At 42.1% G+C, this 24,784-nt stretch overlaps 7 protein-coding genes across 7 annotated transcripts; 2 read left to right on the top strand and 5 right to left on the bottom strand.

Moving 5' to 3' along the window:
* Positions 1 to 1,996: 1,996 nt before the first annotated feature.
* On the bottom strand, positions 1,997 to 3,121 carry AK88_01501 (uncharacterized protein; the record flags this gene model as incomplete). Its single annotated transcript, XM_012479136.1, has 1 exon — positions 1,997 to 3,121. One exon carries the CDS (start codon positions 3,119 to 3,121, stop codon positions 1,997 to 1,999), a length of 1,125 nt encoding a protein of 374 aa, XP_012334559.1.
* Positions 3,122 to 4,499: 1,378 nt separating this feature from the next.
* On the bottom strand, positions 4,500 to 5,917 carry AK88_01500 (uncharacterized protein; the record flags this gene model as incomplete). Its single annotated transcript, XM_012479135.1, has 5 exons — positions 4,500 to 4,850; positions 5,029 to 5,164; positions 5,306 to 5,392; positions 5,564 to 5,620; positions 5,787 to 5,917. The coding sequence occupies 5 exons, from the start codon at positions 5,915 to 5,917 to the stop codon at positions 4,500 to 4,502; spliced, it is 762 nt and encodes a 253-aa protein (XP_012334558.1).
* Positions 5,918 to 6,811: 894 nt separating this feature from the next.
* AK88_01499 (uncharacterized protein) lies at positions 6,812 to 8,953 on the bottom strand (the record flags this gene model as incomplete). Its single annotated transcript, XM_012479134.1, has 1 exon — positions 6,812 to 8,953. The coding sequence occupies one exon, from the start codon at positions 8,951 to 8,953 to the stop codon at positions 6,812 to 6,814; it is 2,142 nt and encodes a 713-aa protein (XP_012334557.1).
* A 1,763-nt stretch (positions 8,954 to 10,716) lies between these two features.
* AK88_01498 (uncharacterized protein) lies at positions 10,717 to 11,814 on the top strand (the record flags this gene model as incomplete). Its single annotated transcript, XM_012479133.1, has 4 exons — positions 10,717 to 11,036; positions 11,186 to 11,384; positions 11,520 to 11,582; positions 11,719 to 11,814. 4 exons carry the CDS (start codon positions 10,717 to 10,719, stop codon positions 11,812 to 11,814), a joined length of 678 nt encoding a protein of 225 aa, XP_012334556.1.
* A 34-nt stretch (positions 11,815 to 11,848) lies between these two features.
* Positions 11,849 to 13,863, bottom strand: AK88_01497 (uncharacterized protein; the record flags this gene model as incomplete). The annotated part of the gene is made up of 4 exons (XM_012479132.1): positions 11,849 to 12,071; positions 12,253 to 12,987; positions 13,086 to 13,586; positions 13,646 to 13,863. The coding sequence occupies 4 exons, from the start codon at positions 13,861 to 13,863 to the stop codon at positions 11,849 to 11,851; spliced, it is 1,677 nt and encodes a 558-aa protein (XP_012334555.1).
* Positions 13,864 to 15,594: 1,731 nt separating this feature from the next.
* AK88_01496 (uncharacterized protein) lies at positions 15,595 to 16,846 on the top strand (the record flags this gene model as incomplete). The annotated part of the gene is made up of 5 exons (XM_012479131.1): positions 15,595 to 15,690; positions 15,955 to 16,062; positions 16,228 to 16,323; positions 16,552 to 16,672; positions 16,827 to 16,846. The coding sequence occupies 5 exons, from the start codon at positions 15,595 to 15,597 to the stop codon at positions 16,844 to 16,846; spliced, it is 441 nt and encodes a 146-aa protein (XP_012334554.1).
* A 683-nt stretch (positions 16,847 to 17,529) lies between these two features.
* Positions 17,530 to 23,659, bottom strand: AK88_01495 (uncharacterized protein; the record flags this gene model as incomplete). The annotated part of the gene is made up of 2 exons (XM_012479130.1): positions 17,530 to 17,863; positions 17,997 to 23,659. 2 exons carry the CDS (start codon positions 23,657 to 23,659, stop codon positions 17,530 to 17,532), a joined length of 5,997 nt encoding a protein of 1,998 aa, XP_012334553.1.
* Positions 23,660 to 24,784: the final 1,125 nt, after the last annotated feature.

Raw genomic sequence — 24,784 nt, 5'->3', positions numbered from 1 at the left:
GTGTGTGCACCTGGCCAAGTTAGAAAAAATCTCAAATCTGCATAAATATTCTAATATCAACTGCAGATTGTGGGGGATTTAAGAAGCAGGTATACTGTGCTAGTCAGCAGGATTGCTGTTTTTTTTGTTTTTTTTTTTTTTTTCTTCCACTGCTTTATGCACATGTGGGAAGGCACTCCTTTCGAGTGATTCCTCCTACTTAAACACGCACGGCGGCAGAGAAACGAGAACAGTTCGCGCCCTTCCCTCCGCGCTGAATACACAGAAAAGTGCTTCTTCCAAATGGAGAGATCATGAAACGCTACACAGTCGCGTGGGGGATAGTTCCCTCTTCGCAACAACGTTGTGGCTACGCGTGGAGTATTTTGGCAGAGTCACCCCTGTGGGTGTTTGAAGTTATGCAAGGGACAAAAATGGGGGTAATAAATTTGTAGGTATGCAGAAATGTAGGTATGCAAAAATTTGAGTAAGAGAAAATGTGAGTGCGAAAAAAAAATGTAGGTATACAGAAATGTAGATATGCAAAAACGTAAGAGGCGTGATGGTAAAAAAAAAAAATGCCCTCCCCTTTGTGCACAAATTGGAAATACACGTACCTGCAAATCGCTTGCATGCATACCATTTCTGCCTTAGAATCTTCACCTGTGGCTTTGCATCTCATTTCGTTTTCACTTAATGATAGCAATTTCCACTTCCATGCTTATGTTTCCGTGTGCCTCTTTTCTAAACCCGTCAGAAACTTTCTTACACGAGAAAGACGTTAATTTTTGGAGAGCCCTGCGGTGCGCGCTCACATGTTCAGCCCACAACAAATATATTTTTTCCTTTTTTTTTTCCACCCCCCCTGGGTGTTATTTTTTTTTTTCTGTACCAGAATTATAAGGTGCGCACAAATTGCGGAGGGACGCACCTTGCCGGTATGTCGTTTTATTTAGGGAGGTTCGTTCTTACCTTCCCTTTTCCATTTTACACTTTTTACGCCATCTTGGATTACTCCTCTGTTGAGCCAACTGCACCCGCTTGAACGGGATTAATTGCACAACAGTAAACGCAACATGGCCGATAAATTTTTTTGGGGAGTGTGGTGCTTTTTTTTTCGCGTACACTTGAGAACACGTGGTGGGCTATTCCAAGTGCTGCATTTTCTGCCCGGCAATGTGCAGCACCCTTTTCTGTGCATATAAAATAGTACCTTTTGAAATACGTGACAACTACAGCTGCAGCGGAGGGTGGTGGTGGTTCCCCTTGTGCGTTATTTTTGGATGTATACATGTGAAGGACACGCACATGCGTGATTAGGTATACACAGCTTCATACATATAAGTAACCTATACGCACATACATGTATCATGCATACATGTGCACAGTTAGCCGAATGCACAGCTGAAATGTGTAGGCGTAGTGGGGGGAAAAAAAAGGTCTGGTGAGGTGGGGCGAAACACTTGCAAAAAGGGAAGTGACCTATACGATGGTGTGACCTACAACGATGGTGTGACCTATAACGATGGTGTGACCCATTTGGCTATGTACAGGTGCTTTGCCCACTCCAGGAGCGCGAAGCAAACCATTTATATAAAACGGGAGTCCAACTCCCTTTTCTTTGTTTAAAAAAAAAAAAATGTACTCCGCGGGGACGTACATAAAAATGTAGCTTCCACTTTGCGAGGAACTTCTCCTTTCGGGGCCGAAAAAACGAGGAGAACCTTAGTCACCCCCCTGTGGGATAACATTTTGGGGGGAAATGCAAAAAAAAAAAAAAAAAAAGTGCGTATAAATGTGCCCAGGAGTGGATACCCTTTTTGTGTATCACTCCGAACTGGACAGTACTTTTATAAATAGGACTAAGCACATCATCCTGTGTAGGGGCCGCAGAAAAAAAAAAAAAAAAAAGGGGGAAGCACATTTTTGCATGTATAAAATGTCACGCATGCTACTTTTTTTTTTTTTTTTTCCTCTTTTATATAATACCTACACAAGTGTGTGGACGACCCCACATTTAGCTGGCCATCATTTTTTGTGCCTCATACACCACTTTATGCTCGTCGGGCATGTAAAAAGGTTCGTACACATGCGGAAATGGAGTATCATATCCGCAGACTCTTCTAATTGGGGTGTGCAAATTGTAAAAGCATCTCTCCTGAATTTTGGCAGCAATTTCAGCTCCAAAGCCGTTGGTCACTTGAGCTTCGTGCGTTATTAAAAGGCGTCCTGTTTTTTCCACCGACTTCTGAACAGTTTCAATGTCCCACGGAATGATCGTTTGTAAGTCGATAACTTCACAGTCAATGTTGTGCTTGGTCAGTAAGGTATCAGCTGCCTTCTTCATTTTATGTACTAAGGACCCCCAGGTAACAATAGTCAAATCGGTACCTTCTTTTACTACATCAGCTTTGCCTAGCTCTAATTCGTATGCGTCCACGGGGACCTCACACACGGATGATCTGTACAGAATTTTGGGTTCAAAGAATAAACAAGGATTGGGATCTTTAATTGCTGAAAGTAGCAACCCCTTTGCTTTGTAAGCGTCACTAGGTACAATAATTTTAATGCCAGCTGCGTGTGCAAAGAATGCTTCTGGACTTTGTGAGTGATAAAGACCTCCATGGCCTACTGCACCCCAGGTTGATCTAATAGTCAGCTTGCCCACATCGAAACTGTTTCCGGACCTGTATCGATACTTGGCTACATCATTCACTATTTGATCAAATGCGGGGAAGATATAATCTCCAAACTGTATCTCTGCGATGGTTGTAAATCCATTTTCTGCTAATCCAATTGCAAAACCGATAATACCTTGTTCACACAAAGGCGTGTTAAAAACTCTTTTATCCCCATACTTCTTTTGTAGATCTAGGGAACACCTGAATACTCCTCCAAAGGCTACGTCTTCCCCGAGGAGTATCGCATTGGGGTCTTTTTCAAACACATTGTGCATAGCTGAGTTGATTGCTGTAAACATGTTCATTTTTTTTTTCTCCCCATTGTGTGTGCTGGAAAAAGATCTGAACGCATGCATCATCGTACCGCAGTGCAGAGCGGAGTTTCTTGTTCCACCTATGACTCCATTTTTGTGAAATCCAAATTTTAAAAAATTTGCTACACTGCGTAATTCCCCCTTCATTTTTTCTTTCAAGGTTCAGATGCCAAAGTGTAGAAATGGTACCTAAAAGAAGATTGTGTATATCTTGTCGTGAAATTTGGGGATTGTACACTTTAACATGTGTTACTTTATTTTTAAATTTTGTAGGGAGTAGTTTTTTTTTTTTTTTTTTTTTCCTAAATAATTAGCGAATTTATGCCCTTTCAGGATCATTAAAAGTAGTAGTAAAATTCCGTTTACACTAAACTTCTTTTTCTAAGTGAATACATTCACCTTTTTTATTCGTCAAAAAAAAAAAAAAAAAAAATTGCGCCAATTTTGAAGAGTATCGTATATGGGTGTGGGAAATTAATGAGGTGGTAAGCGGAATGGAGATTTACCCCCCCTAAGTGGGACAGTGCATAAACAGAAAATGTACATGTGTATAGGCACACCTCTGTGCTTTTTTTTTTTCTTTTTTTTTTTCCTTGTCAGTATTAAAGAAAAGGGCTTTAACTATAGTTAGGTGTATAGTGCGGTATAATTATCAAACAAAGGATTGTGTAACGAGGAAGAATACACATAGCTTCCTTCATATAACCGTTTTATTTTTATTTGTAGCGATTTAAGCAACCCTCTTTCGTTGAACTTATTCACCCTGCAGGTGCATAATAGCTATTTTTTTTTTTTTTTTTTTTTTTTTTTTTTTTTTTTTTTTTTTTTGGGAAAAGCCCTTTTTTTTTTTTTTTTTTTTTTTTTTTTTTTTTTTTTTTTTTTTTTTTTTTTTTTTTTTTATAATTTTATATTTCCTGTTCAGGCAGTTTAACAGATTTTGCAACAAATATGCACCCGAAATAGCTGTATCGACAAAATATTATGAACAAAAAAAAAAAAAAAAAAAAAATAGTTTTACCCTAATGCAAGAATGCACAAGTTGCCCTTTGCCGAAATATTTAGACGGATAAGAAACTCTCTCCTTTTCATGTACCAAGAATTGACCTAGGTGTGACCCTTTTGCATGTAACATTAGGGAGAGAGGGAAATTTATTGAAAAGGACAGAATCATCCTTTTTGGCAGAGCGTCCAATAAATGGTGGGCAGCAAACTGCGGAGCGACGAATGGAGATACATTTTGCATCGCTCATCGATCACCTTTTCCATATGTAGAGGTCGCTATGTATATTACAACGACAGACACAACGTACAAAAAAATCAGTAACAAAAAAGTTTTCCCTGTCTTGGTCAGTTCTACGAAAGGAAAAATTGTAAGCGGTTACAGTGGCAGTGATCAAATGTGAAATAATTAAAATCGCGGGAGGATAACAGTGCGCACCAACACATCGGTCGCGGTTATTTCCCAAACTATTCAGCGGGGTGCACATATCGAAGGGTAAAACATGTATAGGTGTACATGTGCGCTTCACCCGCGAGGGTGTGCTGTTCTCCTCTCACCTTGCGGCTTCGACGGTAACTTTGTGCTAATAAAATTCAGCGTCTCGATTAACGACCTTCCAACCGAACCCGTGGCAAAGTAAGTGACCATAAACTGCTTTGTCACATCCTTCTCGTTTAAGTACTTTTCTTCAACTCCTTCCCTCATAGAAATAATAAACCGCCCGAGCTGTTTTACATATACCAGCAAAATGCCGTCATGACACTCCTTGTTTCCTATGCCCCATTTTCGCAACAACTTTTGAGAGAAATGTTTTACCGCTTTCTCATAGGAGATATTTTTGCTGATGACAATTTCGTGGACCACCGCGACTGCAACCTGATGGGGGGTAGGAAAAAAAAATGCCGAATATAGCTCCATTGCAAAGTCGTACATATGTAGGTGTGCATGTTTCTGAAGGGTGGAAAAGACCCCCGTGTTTCGCCCATCAAAAGGGGGGAAAGCACGCACATATACACACATATGTATATATGTATGCGCCGGCGTGTTGGCCTACTTGGTAGTAAAACACCCCTTTGTTGGAACACTTGTGGAAATTCGTATCCCGTATCTTCAGCAGAGCCGCTTCAACTTCCAGCTGTTCGCTCAAACTCAAAAGATGGGCAGGGTCACACAGCCAAGTGTGGCTGATCCTGACAAGCGCGTGTGCAGGGGGGATATGTGTGTGAACATACGCGGACATACCTATGATCGTTGCACATATGTTTTTGCGTAAAGAGTGAACGAAGGCGACGCTAGGAGCTCGTCATGTGTATATATTATGCGGCAGCTACCCTAAGGACAAGACACACTCCTCTGGGTTAACGAAAGGGTCAGGGAAAGAATTTTCGTCGTAAGGTTCACCTGCGAGGGCGTAGTTGCTGTCGCGGAGGGGTGCAATACAGGAGGGTGAGGCGAGAAGCGCGCGTTGGGGTTATTGTGACACGTTGGCACATTGTGGCGTTGACGCAATGTCTTTGTTTCCTGTGTGCACGTCGAAGAGCGATGAAGGGAGCGTCCCCGACAATCGCACTACTTCGTTTGGTCTTAACTCGTCATCCGCCGCAAGGTCTTGTATCAATGGGTACAGCTCCTTCTCACCGGGGGCCCTGTGGAAAGGGGGAGAAACGACATGGAAAAGTCGAAATGGCGTTAAGAGAGAAGTGGTATAGGTTCCCATCTCCGTGGCGTTGCCTTTGTCGCCCCTTCACTTAGTAACCGCCGTATGCACATTACAGTTGCGTTTTTTGTGCGAAGCGAGTTGTGCTTTCTTACATGTCCTTGTTTGTCCCAGGGACGTCCTTGAAGTAAAACTTGTGGAGCAAGTCTAACTTGTCGCACGAGCAACATTTTTGTAAAATGAGAAAAAAAAGGAAAGGCCAGATGGCAACAAAGGGAACTTTCATTTTTTCCCCACGAGATATCAGATGGTTTGAAAAACTTCACCAAAAACAAAAAAAAAAAAAAAAAAAGGGAACTAGCAGCACAGTGAACGAACAAAAGAGTGCGCATAAAATGCCTTTTTTCAATGGTTAGCCAAAAGGTATAGACAACAACGTACGAATGTGCAGTGTGTGTGGAAATGTACTCTATTTGATATTCCCTCCTTCGCTGTGCATTTTTTTTTTTTTTTTGTGTGGGGATCTCAATGTGTTAGACAAGTCAGACATTATAGGACAAGGCAATTGGTAGACTATAAAAAAAAAAAAAAAAAAAAAAAAAAAAAAAGGTGCATACAGGAGGAACATTCTGCCTGCACGTTCCTTATCTGGTGGGTGCTTTGTTTTTCATTCGCTTGCGTGGATCAGCGATGTGTAGCTTTTTTGAAACGGGGGTATTTGAGAAGTTGTTCACTATGTTGCATTGTTGCTTGTTCATACATCGGTGCGCCTATGCATAGATGGTATGCCCCTTTCTAGCATTGCGGTCGCTTCTACGGTGTAGTTACACAAAAAAAAAAAAACTCTTGCACACGTAAGAGGGTGCGATTGGGCAGCTGGGCGGTATTTTTTGGGGGGACACACAGAGTGTGTAAAAAAAAAAAAAAAGAAGAAGTATCATTTGGGCCCCTGTCTGGAGTGGAACACACATATTATAGTGGCACATAGCTGCGTAATTCTTTGCACACAAGTGAAGACTCCTGAACCCTGCAACTCGCCTGAGGCTATCTTCTGAAACAGTTCGATGCGTCCTTTGCCCCCGTTTGAGTGATTGACGACAAAGGAGGGAAGAATAAAAATAGGGAAAAAGAAGAAGAAGAGGAAGAAGACGACGGCGACTCTAGCGAACTGGACAACGCGTCAGTAGTAGGAGGGCCTTCTTCTGTATGCATAGCGCTTCTTCGGGTGGTACCTGCTTGAGGAGTGGAACTCGGAAGTCAAGTCGACATGATCAGGGATGCTCCGAGCCACAGTCAAGTCGAACATATTCCTATGGTCCACCTTCGACATATTATTAAAATTTTGTATGAACAACTCAGCTATATTTTCATTGAGATCAAAGTAGGAGGAAAATCTATCCTTTGTATCAATTTTGATTTGTAAAATTTTGTTAAATGTATTTACATTTAAATCATTGGATATTTTGTTGACCCAGTAGATAATATCGTCTTCGTTTTTCCACTTCCTACTTTTGTTCACAAAGCTTAGAGTGAGAGTTTCAGATAGGCCATTAATCAGGGATCTCTTTTTGATGTGTTCTTTTTTTGAAATAATGGCCAAGCACCTAGCTACTAATTCTGTTTGATCCATCTGCATCTGTGTACATTGTTCTATCAATTCGCTAGCAGTTTTTTGAAAAAATGGCAATACGGATGGATTAACATTTTGAATCTTTTTTGATGCCATGGTAGATGCAGATGTGAAGACATCTTCATTGTTTGGTAATTGTTCGATGGCAAATTTGATTCCACAATTTTTTTCTATCTTTACTAAGTCCTGCTTATCTTCAGTTGAGAACAAGACAACGGAAACACCTTTCTTGTTTGCTCTCCCCGTTCTTCCAGCTCGGTGAATATAAATTTCTGCGTAGTTTGGAGGAAAACATTGAATGACTAAATCGACGTTACTTATATCTAACCCTCTAGCGGCAATGTCAGTCGCTATCAAAATTTGAAACATTCCTTGGCGAAACCGTTGCATGGTGTGTTCCCTAGTTGTCTGGGCGATGTTTCCATGAAGAACTGCAAAAGAGAGAGATTTAAAAGACCCCTCGGAGCATAAGATATCCGCCTCTAACTTAGTTCGCGTAAAGATGATCACCTGGCCTCCATTCGACTTGACCAGAATGATGTCCTCCAACAGCAAGGCCTTTTCCTTTATGTCGTAAGGCGTCTTTATGGCAATGTGTTTAATATTTTTGGAAGTCTTGTTTGAAGAATCAACCACATCGATAAAAAAAGGGTTCTTCATATACCTAGAAGAAATGTCTTTAATCCACGATGGTGTCGTTGCGGAGTACAGCAAAATTTGTGCTTCTTTCAAATTGATGTAACTTAATATTCTCTCTAGGTCATGGGTAAAACCCAAGTTTAGCATTTCATCAGCTTCGTCTAACACTAAGTACTTTATATTTTGGAGAGACAAGTTTTTTTTCTCTAGGTGATCGATTATCCGACCCGGGGTTCCAGTTAAAATATCTATTCCTTTCCTCAACTTGGCCTCTTGGTACACATAGCTTTCTCCTCCATATATTGACATAATGTTGAAGTTGTAAAATTGGCTTATTTCTTTGAACGTGTTTTCTACCTGCTTGGATAGTTCTCGTGTGGGTTCTAGTACCAAGATGGATGGGTTCTTGTTGTCATCTGGTTGATTTGTGCCGCCAAAAAGGTTGGCACGCTCTATGTCAGGTGTTGAGGAAGTTACCCCTTCTCCACTCCTCCCCATTTTAACTTTGTACAACCTTTCCACCAAGGGAAGCGCGAAGGCTAGGGTTTTCCCCGAGCCCGTTTCGGAACGTCCTATTATATCTCTCCCCTCGTAAATGGGTTTGAAGCTCTGCGCCTGAATTTTCGTCATCTGATTTATGCCTTTGCTGGCCAGGAACTTGGCGATGTTTGGGTTTATTTCGGGCACGTCTGCGAACTGGTCACTTACACGAGGTGAGTAGTTATCCTCCCCACTTCGAGCGTGGCTATCACCACCAATACTTTGCCTCCCCTCCACGCTCGGCGCAGCTTCGCTCGGGGGACCTGCAACCCCGTGGTCCGATAAGCTCCCCCCCCCATGGTTCGCCCTTCTTAAAACAAACCTCTTCTTCGTAACACTCTCGCGTGTTGCGCTTGGAGAGATAAAAAAGTTTTTTCTTACGGAGTGCGCTGTCGCGGCGCTGTGTGTCTTATGTAGGCGCACATTTACACATAAAAGGAGCAAACATAGGGTCACATGAATTTTTAGTGTTCTACCAACATGGTTTAGTATAGTGCGGGGTGAAGATCTCATGCTTTGATGGACTCTTTGGGGGGAGGTGCCTTATTTTACGGGGGGAGGTGGGAGTCTGCGTACTAATAAAAACGGACAAACTAAACAGGGTAATATAAACCAAGTAGGCTAAGGGAAAAAGTGGCGCCCCTAACGCTCCGCATGATTTTTCTTCTACCTTGACATAAAAAAACGGATGTAGCTACTCCCCAAATGTTGTTTCAGCAGAAGTGAGCGATAGAAAATGGGACATATTCCAATTGGTGTTATGTAGCACCGCATGGGCGCTTGTACAGAGGTGAGGCCACTTCGTTGCGATGGGTCGTTGAACTAATCAGCTTAAAAGAGGGAGCATTATAAAGGTAGATGCATGGAGAAAAAAGGAAAAAAAAAAAAAAAAAAATCGCAAAAATGGGTAAGTTTGCTGTGGCTTGGGGTGTTTTCTCAAAAAGGAAGAAGCATGGGCAGCAATTTGTGCAATTATGTGCCATACGTATGGATAAAGTGTATACGCATATAATATATTGTACGCATTGCCCTTGTGCTTAGGCGCAGACGTGTCGTAATTCGAACGAGTGAAGCGAAAAAGAAAAAAAAAAAAAAAGGCAGGCGAGGTGTAGAAGTCTCCGTGTACCGCCCTTCTGCTGAAGCAAAATTTTGAGTGTTGAGCAGCAGAGACTATGCGACGTTTTTCGGTTCATTTTTACGAGATGGAGAATCTACCCATTTTATAATTAGCCATTTTTGAAAAAAAATTCGTCACATTCGCCAAGTCACAATGGAGATGGTTTGCACGTATACTACCCCGCAGTGTGCGCTTATAATTATAGGGCCTGTTTGGGATCCTTAACATTTTTCTCTCTGGATATTTGGGCAAAGCGTTTTTTTATCTCTCTAGGAGTCTGTTCCAAAGCATAATCGGTTAACACATTTTTCTGAACCTCATGTGGGTGTACTGTGAAGCGGCACCTCTACCATGCAATACGAATGTTGCGTGGTCCCTATGTGCGGAAAGGAAAATTTTCAAAGTTGTTCACGTGGGGGTCATGAGGTTCCAACTTCGTCACGTCAGATGATGCGGAGAAGAGGCCCTATTCTGGGACGGGACAGAAAAAAAAAAATTCAATGGAAGTTCACTCTGTGTTACTCTTTTTCGCCCCATTTGAATGCGTCAAGTGAACGTGTGCAATGTTAAGAAGCGACATTTTCTACAATCCTTTTAATTGTCTAAATGCGGTGGCAACGGTTGCTATCACCATAAATCGCGTTCCCTTTTTGTATGCTGTATACTTATGCGCTAAGTTAAAGATGAAAGGAGATGCCAACACAGGTGATGGTATGCCACGTCAGACATGTGCTCGTTCTGCCCCTCTATCGATAGCGCGTGTTGCGGAGGTGTTCTCTATGCTTATGATCAAAATGGGCCAAAAGGGGAAAAACACGATAAGTCACTAAAATGGGGGTAAAAAAGTATGAACATGAAATAAAAAAAAAAAAAAAAAAAAGCCCTATAATGCGCCGCAACACAAATGGTGACAATTTGCACACATTTTTACACACCTTAAAATGTCTTGTTCTTAGCTTAGCAAGCGCAGTGGCAGAAGCAACGGACACCGTCGCTTAGTCTATGTCTTTATTTGAGAGCATTACTTAACCAAAGATTTGCAATATTTAGCCGGTCACATAGGTCGGTACGCCTGTGTGTGCTTCCTTTTGTAATCCTGTTCGTGCTTCCGCTGTGCAATTTTAAGGTTTTTTTCTGTATACCATTTTTTCCTTCCAACATGGATGAGAATAAAAAGGTGTTCTACAGCTACGTGGATAACATGCACAGGAAAAATGAGGAGATACACAGAATAATGGACATGAAGGAGAAAATCAAAAAGGAGGAGCAAAAAAAAATAGAAGAGTCCCAGAGAATTATCAAAAATAACCAAGTGTCCATAGACACCGTTGACGAGGCACACAAAGCTAAGGAGCTGACTTGTGTAAATTTAAAAAAGGATATATCCATCCAGAAAAGGAAGCTGCAAAATTTGAACACCCTCTTGGGAGAATTGCCCGATGTTATCGAGGGAGAGGAAAGGAAATACTGCGAATTTAAGTACTCCTTAAAATGTTGAAAAGGGGCTACGCACATGTATGTCCCTTTCCCATTGTTGACTTTTCTCGTGGTGGTCGCTTTTCCTATGTTGCACCTACTGCTATACCCATGTTGTGGAAAACTTCCCTTTGTTTCTTCACCCTCGGAAGGAAGAAGTCCCGCAAGGAGATAGATGAACTTATGAAGACCCTGGAGTCGCCACCTTACACCAACAGTGCTGATGAAGTTTGGGACAAAATAAAGGAATGTCAATCCAACACCGATCAACTAAATAGTGCAATATACGAGGCGCATGGAGAATTAACACAGCTAAAAACGAAGTGTAATAGTTCCCAGGAGAAATTCAGAGTAAGTGGGAAATTATTTATCAATTTTGTTTTTCCTCTGCAATTTCCACCTTGCGTTTACGAGGAGTAAAATATACCCTACCTACGATCTATATTCTCCATCACTGCTTTCACCAAACGCTCGCTGTCTGCACAGGACCTTGTCGAGGTAGAGCGGAATAAAAATCAGAAGCTAAAAAAGATATCAGCCACACTTCAGGTAGGTTTATCTCTCCCATAGAGAGAAGTATGAATCAAACAGGCTGTTTCTCCTAACACATGTACTACCGCACAGTGCATGGTGCCTACTAATCTAATCACTGCACATTGCTTTTTTCATAAAAAAAAAAATGCAGTTCATTCAAAATTTAAAAAAAGGCACAAATGGAAAAGCAAACGACGAAGGAGATTTAAAAAAAAAGTTGGAAGAAATAAATGACTTGTACAGGTAAGGTTTGTATGACTTCTTTTCCACTTAAACTAGTGTTACGTAAAACTTTGGGGAATCTGCCCCGTCTTTCCTTCCCCCTGCTTCGATTTTTTTAAATCCCTTTTATAATTTTTTCGCAAAGACCTTTTCCTGCTAAAGATGTCTTCAAATTTGACGTTTTTTTTGTGGAGCTGGTAAATTTTTTTGGTTACCAAATTGTCTGAGTCATTAAAAAGGTATATGTCTCCTGTGCTCGCTCCTCTGGAGATTCTTCCGTTTCTGAGAAGTGGTGGGGGCAGCCCCCAAAGGAAACCATTCACATGAAAGGAAGGAAAGAAGAACAATCGTAGAAAGAAAAAGTGCATTCCAGTGCAGTTGTTTGTACATGGTGTTGTCCGCCTGTTCGAGGAGGTGATGACGGGTGCCTTTCCCCTGGCTTGTGCACCAACTCCCACCTTACCTATGCGTGTAAACCACAATGTTGGTAGGCGCGTCCAAGTGAAACAGGTGCGTAATTCCCTTGATGTCCACCCCTCTGTGAATTATATCGGTGGTCACAAGGATGCACCTCTCTGAGTTTTTGAAAATGTCAAGAATGGAAAACTGGTCTTCCTTCTTTAAAGATGAATTGAAAAGGTAGATGTCCTCAAAAAGGGTGCTCAACTGACTAAATGCGTTATTGCAGCTGGTGACTGTATTGCAAAAAATGAGAGCTTTTTTATAATTCTCTTTCGACATGATCCTTTTTATGGCTTTTATTTTTTCACTAACAGTATATGTGGGCAGATTTACAAAGTGGTAGTTTACAAGGGGGTGTACATTGTGCAGGTAATTCGTCTTGATCAAAACGGCATCTGTTACGTACTTGTTGATATTTTGGTAAACAGACTTTTTCCCCTTATTGCAGAGGGTGGAGGACGTTACTATGGAAATGTATTTCGTGTTGGCTAATTTGCTCATTTGTTCGTAAAGCGCCTTTATGTGTTTCACAAAGGGGTCGTCGAACATGACGTCCACTTCGTCCATTATGAGAAAGTCTAGGTTTTTGAGAAATGGAATTACTGCATCTTGGTTTTCCTTCATGTAGGTAGCGAACCTCACGGGGGAGGTGATCACAATTAGGCTTCCATTTGGGTTCAGGTTGACAGGGGCTAGGGAGGTAGGGTTCAGAGTGGCACTTTTCACCTTGATGTTTCTGCGTGGGAGGGAGAAAAACGTGTTGGATGTCAGTTTAGTGTGGTGGCTTTGTTGTGATGTGTGCAGTTCGTGGTAGTGGGACGGCGTTATGCTCACCTGGAGAGGCGTCGAATGACTTGGAGGCACTGCGTAGTGAGCAACCCACTATATTGAAAAATGAGGACGAAGATTCTGTTGTTGCTGTTGGATTGCTTCAAGATGTGGTTCAAAACGAAAATGATATAGGACAAGGTTTTTCCAATCCCATTTTCAGCACCGATGATAACATTTCGCAGAACGGGGAAGTTCTTATTATAATACTGCAAGAGGTCGAACTGAATTAGTGACGGGATGGTGATGTTATTTTTCTTCAACTCATCAACTAGGGTTGGATGAACAAGTAGTTTGGAAAAGGTTTGGTCCTTCTTAAAGAAACATGTCCCTCCATTTTGGCCATCTGCTTTTTCATTTTTGCATAGAAAGTGTTCCACCTTTGGGGGGGTCACACTGTTGTAATGTCTCTGATAATTCCTAGAAAGAATATTTTTTTCCTTCCCTGAATTCACATTTTGAAGAGTCCCTTTTCCAAACAGAAATGAAGTAGATGATGATACTTTGCTGAGGTGGAAGGTACTGACTAAATTGAGCAAAATAGAGGGTAAGAAAAAAAGAATTACAGAAGGCGCAAGAAACATAATAATTCTTGGCTCTTAATATTTTTCTCTTCAATTTTGTCCCTAAATTCCAGCAAGATGTAAAAGAAAAAGAACAGCACGCAGAAGAAGTGAAGAGAGACGTAGAGTGACAGGAAGAAGGACAGAAGCAGAAGGCAGAGGTAGAGGGTGAAGAAACAAAGGAAAAATATATACATAAAAACGACGCTGGGGGGCAACATGATAGGGGGGGGCGGAAAAGTGCGCACTGCACGTGTATGCAAGCAATCGCGTATCAACGTAATGACGTAGAAACGTTATCACGTATCAGCATAATCACGTACGAACACAAACACATATGAGGGCAATCACGTATGAACACAAACAGGTATGTGTGTATGGCGTGGGAAGAGCTAACATTGGGGGAGACAGATGTAAGTCCAATCACTCAACACTTTTGTCCTCCTTCTAGCCATGTAACAGGTGCAAGTTCGCCTTCTCGAAGCAGTTGTGTGACTTGTCTGAGTCTGAACAACTGGTTTATGCCACGTGGACACTGCAACATGTGTAACGCGGGAAGGCGAAGAAACGGAGCGTTTTCATGAATGACTGAGCGTGACGTCCATTCCACGTTGGTGAAAAGCGTTGGGGGGTGGCACGTATTGTGAAGACTGGACACGGGCGCGAGAGGGGGGGCAAATGCGGACAATTGACAAAGAAAAGAGGCGAAAAAGTAGAGCGGTAAAAATCGGAACACGTTGAAAAACAGGGAAAGTCAGAAAAAACGTAGAAGACATTTTTTGTCTGAATTCCCCGCAACGTTGAAAAAAAAAAAAAAATTCTGCGCGTGTGCATAAAAATTGCGAAGGAGAAAAACGAAATGCGTGGTGCACATAGCAAAGGGGGGGATGAAATGTGTTTTTTCCCAAATTAGTTCTCTAATTCTGCACTCGCATCTGCGTTGTTCATTTCTTCACAAGTGGAGTATTGATAAAGTCCTTTTCGTTGTGTTGACAGAACATTGTTCGTGCTGAGGGGCGGACGGGTTAGGCGAAATGGGTCAGGTTATAGTTGCGCTTCATTTGTGGGCGGCAAAAAGGCGCACAACTGTCTTGGCACTCTCACGAAACGGGAAGGTGGGCAGAAAAAATGCCGACTGATGGCACAGTGTCTATATGAGGTAATCGGCGTGGGCGCAAACTCGCGTGCGAGTTGTATCTCCTCAAATTGGGGCGAACGAAATATGGAACGAAGCGGAGCAAAGTGAAACTATGCAAAACATGGGCGACAAAGCAAAGTACCCAACGTGGCGCAAAACTAAAACAAAACTCACCTTCACGAGGGAAGAATTACACATGTCATCACTGCAAAAAAAAACATTGTTGCCCTTACAACAACACAAAAAAGAAGAAAAAAAAAAAAAAACCCTGCAATTTTGAAACAGGGCGGTCTAAGAAGTGACCCAAATAAAAACGGGAGAATCGCAAACAAAAAAAAAAATCCGGCGTTATTGAGGCATCCTTATTTTTTCTCTCCCTTTTTTAAAAGAACATTGTCATGAAAAAGGTTTCATTGTGTAATATTTGTAATTTTTCTTTTCTTTTTTTTTTTTTTTTTTTTTTCTTCGTCACGTTAATCACGGGATTATAAAAAGCAAAATTATTTTTCCACCCCTTTTTTGGGTATAATTTTTTGGGAGGGGAAAATACGTGGAAAAAAACAACAGTTTTTTTTTTTTTTTTTTTAATGTGCCTAATGGGCAATTTATAATAATTATAGGGGCAAACAAAAAATGTGAGTAGATGAGCCAAATTGCTATGAAAAGGCACCAACAGTGGGGAACGCGAGCACTGGCAGGCGGCAAACACCCCATAGTTGAACGACTGTCCGTGGAGTAGCCAGCCGCGTAAAGAATAAAATGTGAAAAGGCACAAACACAACAGTTGCATAGACGTAACAGCGTGCAAAAGAACATGGCGTACTTCTCCGACTTTGCGAGAAAGTGCGATATGGACGGATGTAGGTACCATGACTTTCTCCCCTTTAAATGTGAATACTGCCTTTTAAGTGTACAAAAAAACAAAAAAAAAAAATTTTTAATGTCCGCGCAGTGCAAATATGTGACTGCTGAACGAAACATAGTAGTCATGTTAAGCGTTGGCACGAAGACATGATGAGCGACTTGTGTTGTGTCCCCAGCGAAAAGGCACTTGCACACTGTGATGAGGCATCGCATTAGCTCATCAAACTTTTGTGGCACCCCGTCCTTTCAACAACACGTTAATAAAAATGCAATCTTTTTTTTTTTCTCTTCTTCTTTGCTCCCTTGTCAGTTTTGCGAACTACACAGAAATATTCAAGACCACGCCTGCGCCAATTCCAAGGCTGCAGATTTAAAAAAAGTCGTCCTGTGCGATTACTGCAATGGGGTTCTCCCAGATGTAAGTCAAGAGAGTGGCACACTGCAGAGGTGGTACTGTGATGACACATATTGCATCACACGTGGGGTTGTATGCGTACCCTACACCATTTTTCGCACATCCGGCTGGCTCATTCAAAACTGTGCGCAACATACCGAAACGCCCATTTCGATTTTAAAATTGTAGAAAGAGGGGGAGATAGAAAATCACGTAAATCACAAGTGCACCTTTAAGAAGAAGAAGAAGTCCCTGGTGATGTGCGGCAAGAAGGGTTGCAAAACGGTGAGAAGGCAACGCTGGCCTAGTTGAGAAGTGGCCAAGCGCAAAGATTAGAACGGGCATTAAAAGATGAACCAAATAGAGCAAACCCCGTTTTGCGCCCTTAGAAGGACCCCGTTGTGAGAGTGAACCACACGTGTACACTGCACACTTTTAAGGGTACTCACACGAATACAAATAATGCAACACATTTTATTTTTCCTCTCCCCGAATAACCTCCCAACTTGTTAGGTCCTAAACGACATCAACAATTACACCTGCAAGAAATGCAAAAAAAATTTCTGCCTATCCCACCGCTATTTCGATACGCACGGGTGTGTTAAGGAGAATTCCCACAAGAGCTTTTTCGAAAGTAAGGAAAGTGGGTTAACAGAAAAGTGTGTCCATCCGTTTGACCATTCTGCATGTCTGCCCAGTTGGTTGCTGTCCGGCTTAGCACATTCATCCATTCATCCATTCATCCAATCATTCATTCATTTTTTTTTTTTTTTTTTTTTGTAAAATAGAGTATTTGTATTTTTTATAGGTGTCTGAGAAAGTAGGGTGCCCCCCCTGTGATGTGCATGGGTCCACGTGGAAAGGCGAATGGACCACACGGGCTTGTTCGTTTGGTCCGACTGACTCATGTGTGCATATGTGGGACTTCCCTCCAAGTGAAAGCGTGATGTGTGCTGCTATACCTGTGCTGTCACATTTCGTAAAATTATAATTTTCGCAAAACTGGGCAAAGTTGATGCTCAGTGGAAGGGGCTTGTTGTTTCTGCACCACGTGTTTTTTTTCACCGCTGTTTTTTTCAAATGGCCATGTGTTTGTTAGCCCGTTCGTGCCATGCGTAGTTTGTTTTTATCCACAACATAGCTCATCTTTTTGTTCTGTTAACATAAGTTGACCTGCCTCGTGCCAAACCTAATAATTGAATTACGATTATTGGATGGAGGGCAACAGTGGCGTGGCTAAACGGTTTGAAATGCCAGCTGGGGGAACTCCACCAGGAATTGGATAAGGTTTCAAATAAAAAAAAAAAAAAAAAAATGAAACAAGGTGTAAAGACAACGTGGAAGCGTAACATAATCATATTGCAAAAACACAATGCGAACAAAGGGGGTGACCTGCAAAACGTCGGTCAACACAGAGTAGTTCACCCGTGCGTTGGAAAAGAAGACGGTCATGTGTGTGTGATGCGGGTGATGGGCACGCACCAGGGAAGGCTACACGGGGACCTTCCTATTTTGGAAGTTGAAGAACCGCCTAACCATGTTGTACAAAGGTTCGCACAAAACGTATTTGGATATGCAAATATTGACAGCTATGTTAAGAAGATTTAAAAAAAGGAATTTCACTTTATGGCCTGTGGTAAGGATGTTGTTTCCGTTTGGGCCGTAGAAACTTAGGCCGCTGGCTGAGTAGGAGAATATGTCTAGAATTTTGAATTTGGTTGTTCTGGAAACTTCGTCGTTGCAGTTCATTCGAAAGAGGCACGTGAGTCGGTTGGGCCCTCCGACCGTCAGGTAGAACAGGAAGCTGTTGATGAGGCAGTAGTACCTATGAAGGGGGGGGGGGGGGAAAGAAAGAGCGGTTATGTGGTGCACACTAATGGAATGAGCAGTGCTCGATTATGCATCACTTGGCACGTCTCTTCTTGCCGCGCCTGTTGCCGCGCGGCTGCGGTACTCACCCCATGAAGGTGTAGTTGGAGAAGATGGGCTTGCGGTACTTGCCGCCGAAGGTGAAAATGAACGCGCTATTCACAATTTGGAAGCAAAACCACACGCAGGCCAAAAAGCTCTCGTAGTTGTCGCTCATGAGCCACCAAGAAGATTTGGGGGCAGAGCTGTTCATATCATACGACGATGGTAATTTATACACATAAAAAAATTGCAGCATAATTATATAAAGAAAAAAAAAGTTAACAACCAAATTGGATAATAAAGAAATGATAGTCTGAGCACCAATAATACTTGAGGTGGGAGTCTGCGTTTTTAATTTTCTCGCTGGTCTGGAAAGGGTCATGGATTTTGCTAGCAACAATAGGATCACATTATCGAAGAAGAGGTAGCCATATTCTGACATAACGGCATGAGCATTCATAAAGAGAACAATTTTGACCACGGAAATCATGAACCCATAGAGGAGCATATACTTGTAGCAGTTAATAGAGGTTACTAGACAAGCTCGACCTTCTCTCAACACATCAATGACGCTTTTTATATTATCATTTTTGCTACTAAATGGGGATACTACTGAAGTGTCCGCATCTGATAAGGCTAATCCTGCATGAGAAATTTTTAGAGCTCCGCAATCGTTACTACCATCTCCACACATGCCAGAGATGTAATCATATTTTATAAAATCCTTTATCACCTCCATTTTGTGATTTGGGGTTAACCTGGAGAAGATGCGTACACGTAGAAGAAAGTTTTTATATCCTTCCAACCTTTCATGGTTACTATACGACGTTATATCTTCCTCTTCATTGGAGATACGAAATATGGTATGTCTTATGTAAGTGTATGCTTCTCCCGTTAGGATAATTTCTTTGTAGATATTTCCAAAGAGCACATCTTCTGAATTCACTTTTTTATCATTTTGTATGTTTACGAATACGAGGTCAGTGGAGCCTTCTTGCATGTACCCGTAGATAATAACATTTTCGTTTCTCTGTTCGTTTTGCTCATAAGTGTAGTACGAGTGTTTGCTGTGTGGGGGGTTCATTTCGCTGACTGCTTCGAGGAAGGGTGCCTCATTCCCGCGACCGTCGCTTGCCCGATCGGCTTTGCATTCGTCGACACTATTGTAGCTGTTTCCGTCGGAGGCGGGGTGCCCGTTTTGTCCACCCCCCTGTGCAGTTTTCTGCCCGCGGTGGATCAGTGTTGTGGTTTCGTCCCGCGCGTAGTCCTCATCCATATCGCGGTAAATCTTGGAGGACGCCCCCTTGGGTAGGTGATTATTGTGGAGGTTTCCCACATCATCCTCTCCTTTTTCATGTGTTCGAAATATGGGAGGAGCCCCGTTCCTTCCCGTTTGCGCGGATCCATGGGCGCCCTCGCCATGTACAAGGTAAAAATCGGCATGGTGTTCCATTTGGGGATGGGAAGACTTGGCGAAGTTGTTGGATGGTCCCCCGGCGACACTTTCTTCATCGCCCCTTCCTACTTGTGCGTTGGACTTGATAAAATTTTCAAATGACAAGAATTTCGTCTCTGTGGAGAGGAACAGGTTTTCTCGTTCGTTTAGTATCCTTTCCGCCGAGTTGGAGCTGGTGTTTGTATTCGAGTTCATGTTGATGGAGAGAAAGGATTCGTAAAAGTTAATGCTGTTGAAAAGACCAATTTTATTCGCTACATAGAGGCAGTTGTATGCATTATCGCCAGTAAGAATGACTGGTCTGATGGAAGAGCTTTTTAAAGTTTGAATAACCAACTCAGCATCTTTCTTGATGTAATTGCTAAACATGATGAGGGATAAGAACCTCATATCCTTTTCTAACTCTTCCCTTGGTAGTTGTAATATTTCTTCAAAGGACATGTCATATATGATTCTAAAAGCTAGTCCAATTACGTAGAACCCGTTTTTACTGTATTCTTGTTCTTTCTTTTTAAAAAATTGTATTTCTTCATTTTTGATGCATTTTTTGTAAATTTTGTCAAATGAGCCTTTAGAAAAAACGACAAAAATTTTTTCCCCCAAATCAAAGTAGCCATATGCTACTGTCGTCGATATTTTTGTGAAGTAGTCAAATTCAAATGTTTTGAGAATATCAAAATGTTTAAATGTGTAATTAATTTTTAGGGATACCTTTTTCACGTTCATGTTGTATTTGTTAATGTAATTACTTATCTTCATTTCTGTGGCTTCGAATAATCTTTTATCTATTTCGTGTCCATATATATTGTCATTGATGTTATCGCTGTAGACACATGCGCAGCCTGCGAGGGCGTATACTAGTAGGTGATAACTTGGAGGGGTATTTTTCAGGGTGGCTTTATTTGCCCACATGAGTTTGCTATTGTAAAGGAGTGATGTGACAGAATTCATGGAAGAGTTGGATTCGTTGAAGTGGCAGCTCCTCATAGGAGGTGCCTCTTCTGCTGGCTCTGCTTCTTCCTGGACTGACTTTTGACTAAAATTTTCGCGTCCCACAATGGGGGTATTTTCTTTTTCTTTCTTGGCCCTTTGGGTGGACTCATCTATGTCCATGTCGATGGAAACGCTTCTGTCCTCTAGGGGATGTTGTTCCTCCGCTTCAAGCAAATATGATTCTTCATCGACATTTTTCTTGTCGTCATTTGGCAACGTTGACAGGTTAGCCCTTTCGACGTGGTCTCCCTGATCGGAGTTCCCTGCCATTTGTTCTTCTGCAGTAAGAGAGACTTCTTTGTTCTGATTTTCATGGTATTTATTTTCATCCGTTTCGTCGTAGCTTTGGAAGACGTCTCCGCTGGAGGGCTGGCTGGCGTCCTCCTCGTCGGGGGTTTCCCTCTCCCGGTTGAGGTCGCCACTGTTTACTTCCATTTGGCCTCCAACGAAGTTGCTTTCTTCAACGAAGCCGTTTTCTCCAACGACGCCGCTATCTCCAACGATGCTGCTATCTCCTACGACCATACCACTATCACCTACAACCAAGTCGTCTTCATTCCCATTAGCGCTGCTCGCTGCTTGGCCCACATCGGGCACCACGGGTAAAACTTCATCGTCGACGCTCGAGTACAGGGAGGGCACGGACGGACCATTTGCGCGGTCTGCCTCGTCCATATGATCCAGCACTTCTGCGTGGTTTTCCCCATCTGCGCTCTCCGCCGTTACAAGATTTTTATCTCTCTGTGAGCCGGTGCCCGATGAGGACGCCCCTCCATGAGGGACGCTGCTATCCACCCGATGGGCAAACTCCATTTTAAGCGACTCATTTTTCCTAACCGAATTCATATTGACTTTACTGGAGGGGTAATAACTTTCATACTTCACATCATACGTATCGTCAGACATGCTCTTGCTATGGTTGTCCAGTCCAGATAGCTGTGCCTTTTGTTCATTTAAAACGTTATTACTAAAATGAACTCCTGAAAATTCAATTTTGTGTCCTGTTAATGTTCCCGTTTTGTCGAAAAAAAAGATTCTAATTTTCCCACATATGGGAATTCTTGATGGAGCAATGCATCTAATATTTTTTTCCTCCTTCAATCTATTCGTTGAAATGTTTAACCCCATGTTTAGAACAACGGGAGTCCAGACAGGTAGTATTTGTGACATGGTTCCGATGGTGTAAAAAATGGATGTCATATTAAGTCCCAAGGAACGTATTTGGAAGTACATGCATATGAAAGAGAAGAGAATAGTAAAGAGAAAGACGATGGGTAATTGCGAGTCGTATTTGAAGAGGAGTGGATTAGGGAAAAGAACATTCTGCATATACTTGCCCTTGTAGGTGTATATGCTTACACTGATGACCACTGCGTAGATGCTCTCTGTGGAGTTCATTGTAGAAAGGACATCCGTGCCAGAGTATAGAATATTATTGTGATGGAAATTTCGTTTGGTGCTGTAGTACTTGTCTTTGTTAAACCTCTCATGGTTATTGTTCCCTGCGACCTGTGGACTCATCGGATTGGCTGCATGTGGAGAGTCATTCTTGTTCCATTGGGACTGGTTCCCCTTTGAGTTTTCTCCAAAAGGGAATGAATAACTAGACGATGAGTAGGTCCTATTTTCAAAAGAGTTGAAGGAGCTCAAATTAGATATGCACGTTTTTTTCATTGGTCTGGATTCTCCAGTTAGTAAACTTTCATCTACTAAAACTTGACCCGTCAGTAGGACACAGTCACAAGGCATGGTCATCTTAGAATTTATAATGATCACATCTCCAATAGTTAAATTACTAGAGGGGACATGTTGAACGATAGAATTTCTATAGACTGTCACAATGGTGTTGTTGGTGGATTGTATATTTTCATAAATCTCTTTTTTATTTTTTTCATTTTTCATAATTTTGCTTACAACACTTAGAAATGAGATGACTAGCCAAATGAGAGAAGTTATCACTTCCTTCCAAAAAAAATTTTTGTATGTTATAAATAGCTGGAACATGTAGATCCCATCGAGTAGCTCTCTTTTTATGCTTTTAAAGAAGGAGCAAAATTCGAGGTGTATATTATTGTAACCATAGTCATTTAGATTGTTAATAATTTCGCTGTTGTTGAGTCCTCCTTTTTTTAGTACGTAGTTGAAGTCGAGGCTGTTTACCTTTTCTTCAATGGTATGGGCGATATTGTGGAATGCGTCTTTCTCTTCGTTGTATACGTACTTCATGCTTCTAAAAAAGAAGTAGCGCATATTCTTTTCGTTTGTCTGTACTTTTACCTTGTGCACTGTGAGGGGTGGGAAGACTGCGCCAGCTTTGCTTTCCATCGACGATCCCGCTTTGCCGGTGACCTTTCCTGCCATTTTGTTAGCCCCCTGTTCGTGGTGACCCCATGAATGTCCCTTCCTCGTGTGCCCGCTTAACAAACGCGTGTCTTCCAAAATGTCTTCATATTTTATGTGGTGGTTATCTTTTTGTCCTCTCCCCTCTTCCTCCTCACTGTTGCCTGAGCGCGCATTTTCAAATTCATCTCCTCCCTGGATGAAGCCCCACTTGGAAAGTTCTGAAAAGAGTGCATGTTTTATCACCCCCTGGTAGTGCACATACACATTCGCACAATGCCGGATGCGTCTTCCGAAGGTGTGATACCATCCTTTAGCCCAGTTAATGGCATAGAAGAAACTTCGCCTAAGGGAAGTGTTATATGTGTTGGCGTACTCATCACTCTTGGTGTATATCAACACATAATCACTTTCCTTCAGCAGAGAGGGTTTCAGAAAAAAGCTGTGCAGATGTTTTCTCACTGTCAAAATGCCATATGTAATGGAAAAACAGAGGAGGAGAAAAATGAAGAAAATAAAAGCTCGATCATTCCACAGAACCTCAGCCCCCTCGCGTATGCAATACTCATTTGCAATTAAAAAGAGGATAATGATATGGGTGCATACGTATAGGAAGATGGAAGCATTTTTCAGTGCGAACCCAACAAAGTTATTTTGGTACCCTTCTTGCCGAACTACAATGTCGTCTGAGTCGTCCTCCTCTTGTGCTTCGTAAATGTAGTTAAAAAATTCGACCTTTTCATTTTTTGCGTGGGCCTCGGTATTCTTCCATTTATGTCTTTCATTTATTATATTTCTAAATCGATTTTTGCGTACACACCATACCAGGAAGCTTATCAGTAGGAAGAAGTAGAAGAAGCAGATGCACGTGAGTTCGAAGTAGGTCAATGGCAGGCTGTCCGCTTTGCAAACCCGGCCCATGTTTGCCTATTCCTGCGCACGAGGGGCTTTGTTTCCCCAGGGTGGTTTCCTTCTATTTTGGTTAGCGCTCCACGCAGCGGACCCGCTTTGGCGGAGTACGTCTAATGCGTGGAGGAGGAGCCTTTTCTTTGGAGGCCCTAAATATATATATTCACATATATATATGTATATGTATACATATATATATATGCTGGAGGATCCTCTTTACTACTTAACAGAGAAACCTCTGCGCAGGTGGGAAGGTCAATGAGTTCCCTTCTTGGTTATATACAACGGGGTTCCCTTGTCCTCCACTGCTACGAAGCGACATAATCGCGTTGGTCACTTTGCGTCACGAAATGAGTAGGGTTAAGCGAAACCTTTGGCCTCGCACCACACAGGAGTGAAACTGCGCAAAACGGTTGTGCATCTGTGGGTCGGTGTAAAATGCATTTGAGTATCCTCCCCATCAAAAAAATGACCCCCTTTTTGCAACTGTGCGTTAATTGGTAGGGTTACAAAAGTTAGGGGGAAAAATAAAAAAAAAATACACCTAAAAATTAATGCAAATATGAATCCAAATATGGAACCCTGAAGTGTACACCCCTACGATGGTAACTTAGGGGCTTTTACATAAACATGCTCTCTTGGGTAGCTACGTGCAAATCTTCGTGCTGCCTTTTACCTTTTTTCCCTTTTGCGCATGTAGGGGGAAGTTGCACTGGAGGTATCGCAGAGATTGGAGCCTTTCCCTACGTGTAAGCAATGTGCCCACGGAGAAAAAGTGTTAACTGGTTTGTTGCTACTGTACCCTCTAAATAAATCATTTATACACAGGTGTAGTGCACATGAGGAAGTTTGCATGAAAAAGGCGACTCGCTTTTAAGGAGAGTTGTGTGGGCATTCTCCTATCGGGTGATATCAACCCAAGTTAGGGGCGGAAGCAACTCCTTTGTGCATTTGATATACCTGGCCCCAGTGCAGGCTCGGAAAAAAAAAAAAAAAAGCACCCCGTACCGTTTTTGCCCTGTTTTTTACTGCCCGTGCGCTTTACGGTTCTGAGCCATCATGCCGGGAAAAACGTGGCCGGTATTTCGCGTGTGGGGAACTGTTACATCCGCCTTATTGTGTGGTTCGGTTAGGCCT

Source organism: Plasmodium fragile (assembly GCF_000956335.1).
Source record: "Plasmodium fragile strain nilgiri unplaced genomic scaffold supercont1.13, whole genome shotgun sequence".
In the NCBI taxonomy this organism is placed as follows: domain Eukaryota; phylum Apicomplexa; class Aconoidasida; order Haemosporida; family Plasmodiidae; genus Plasmodium; species Plasmodium fragile.
Note: the sequence above shows the minus strand (reverse complement) of the source record. Positions and strands in the feature narration are given on the sequence as shown.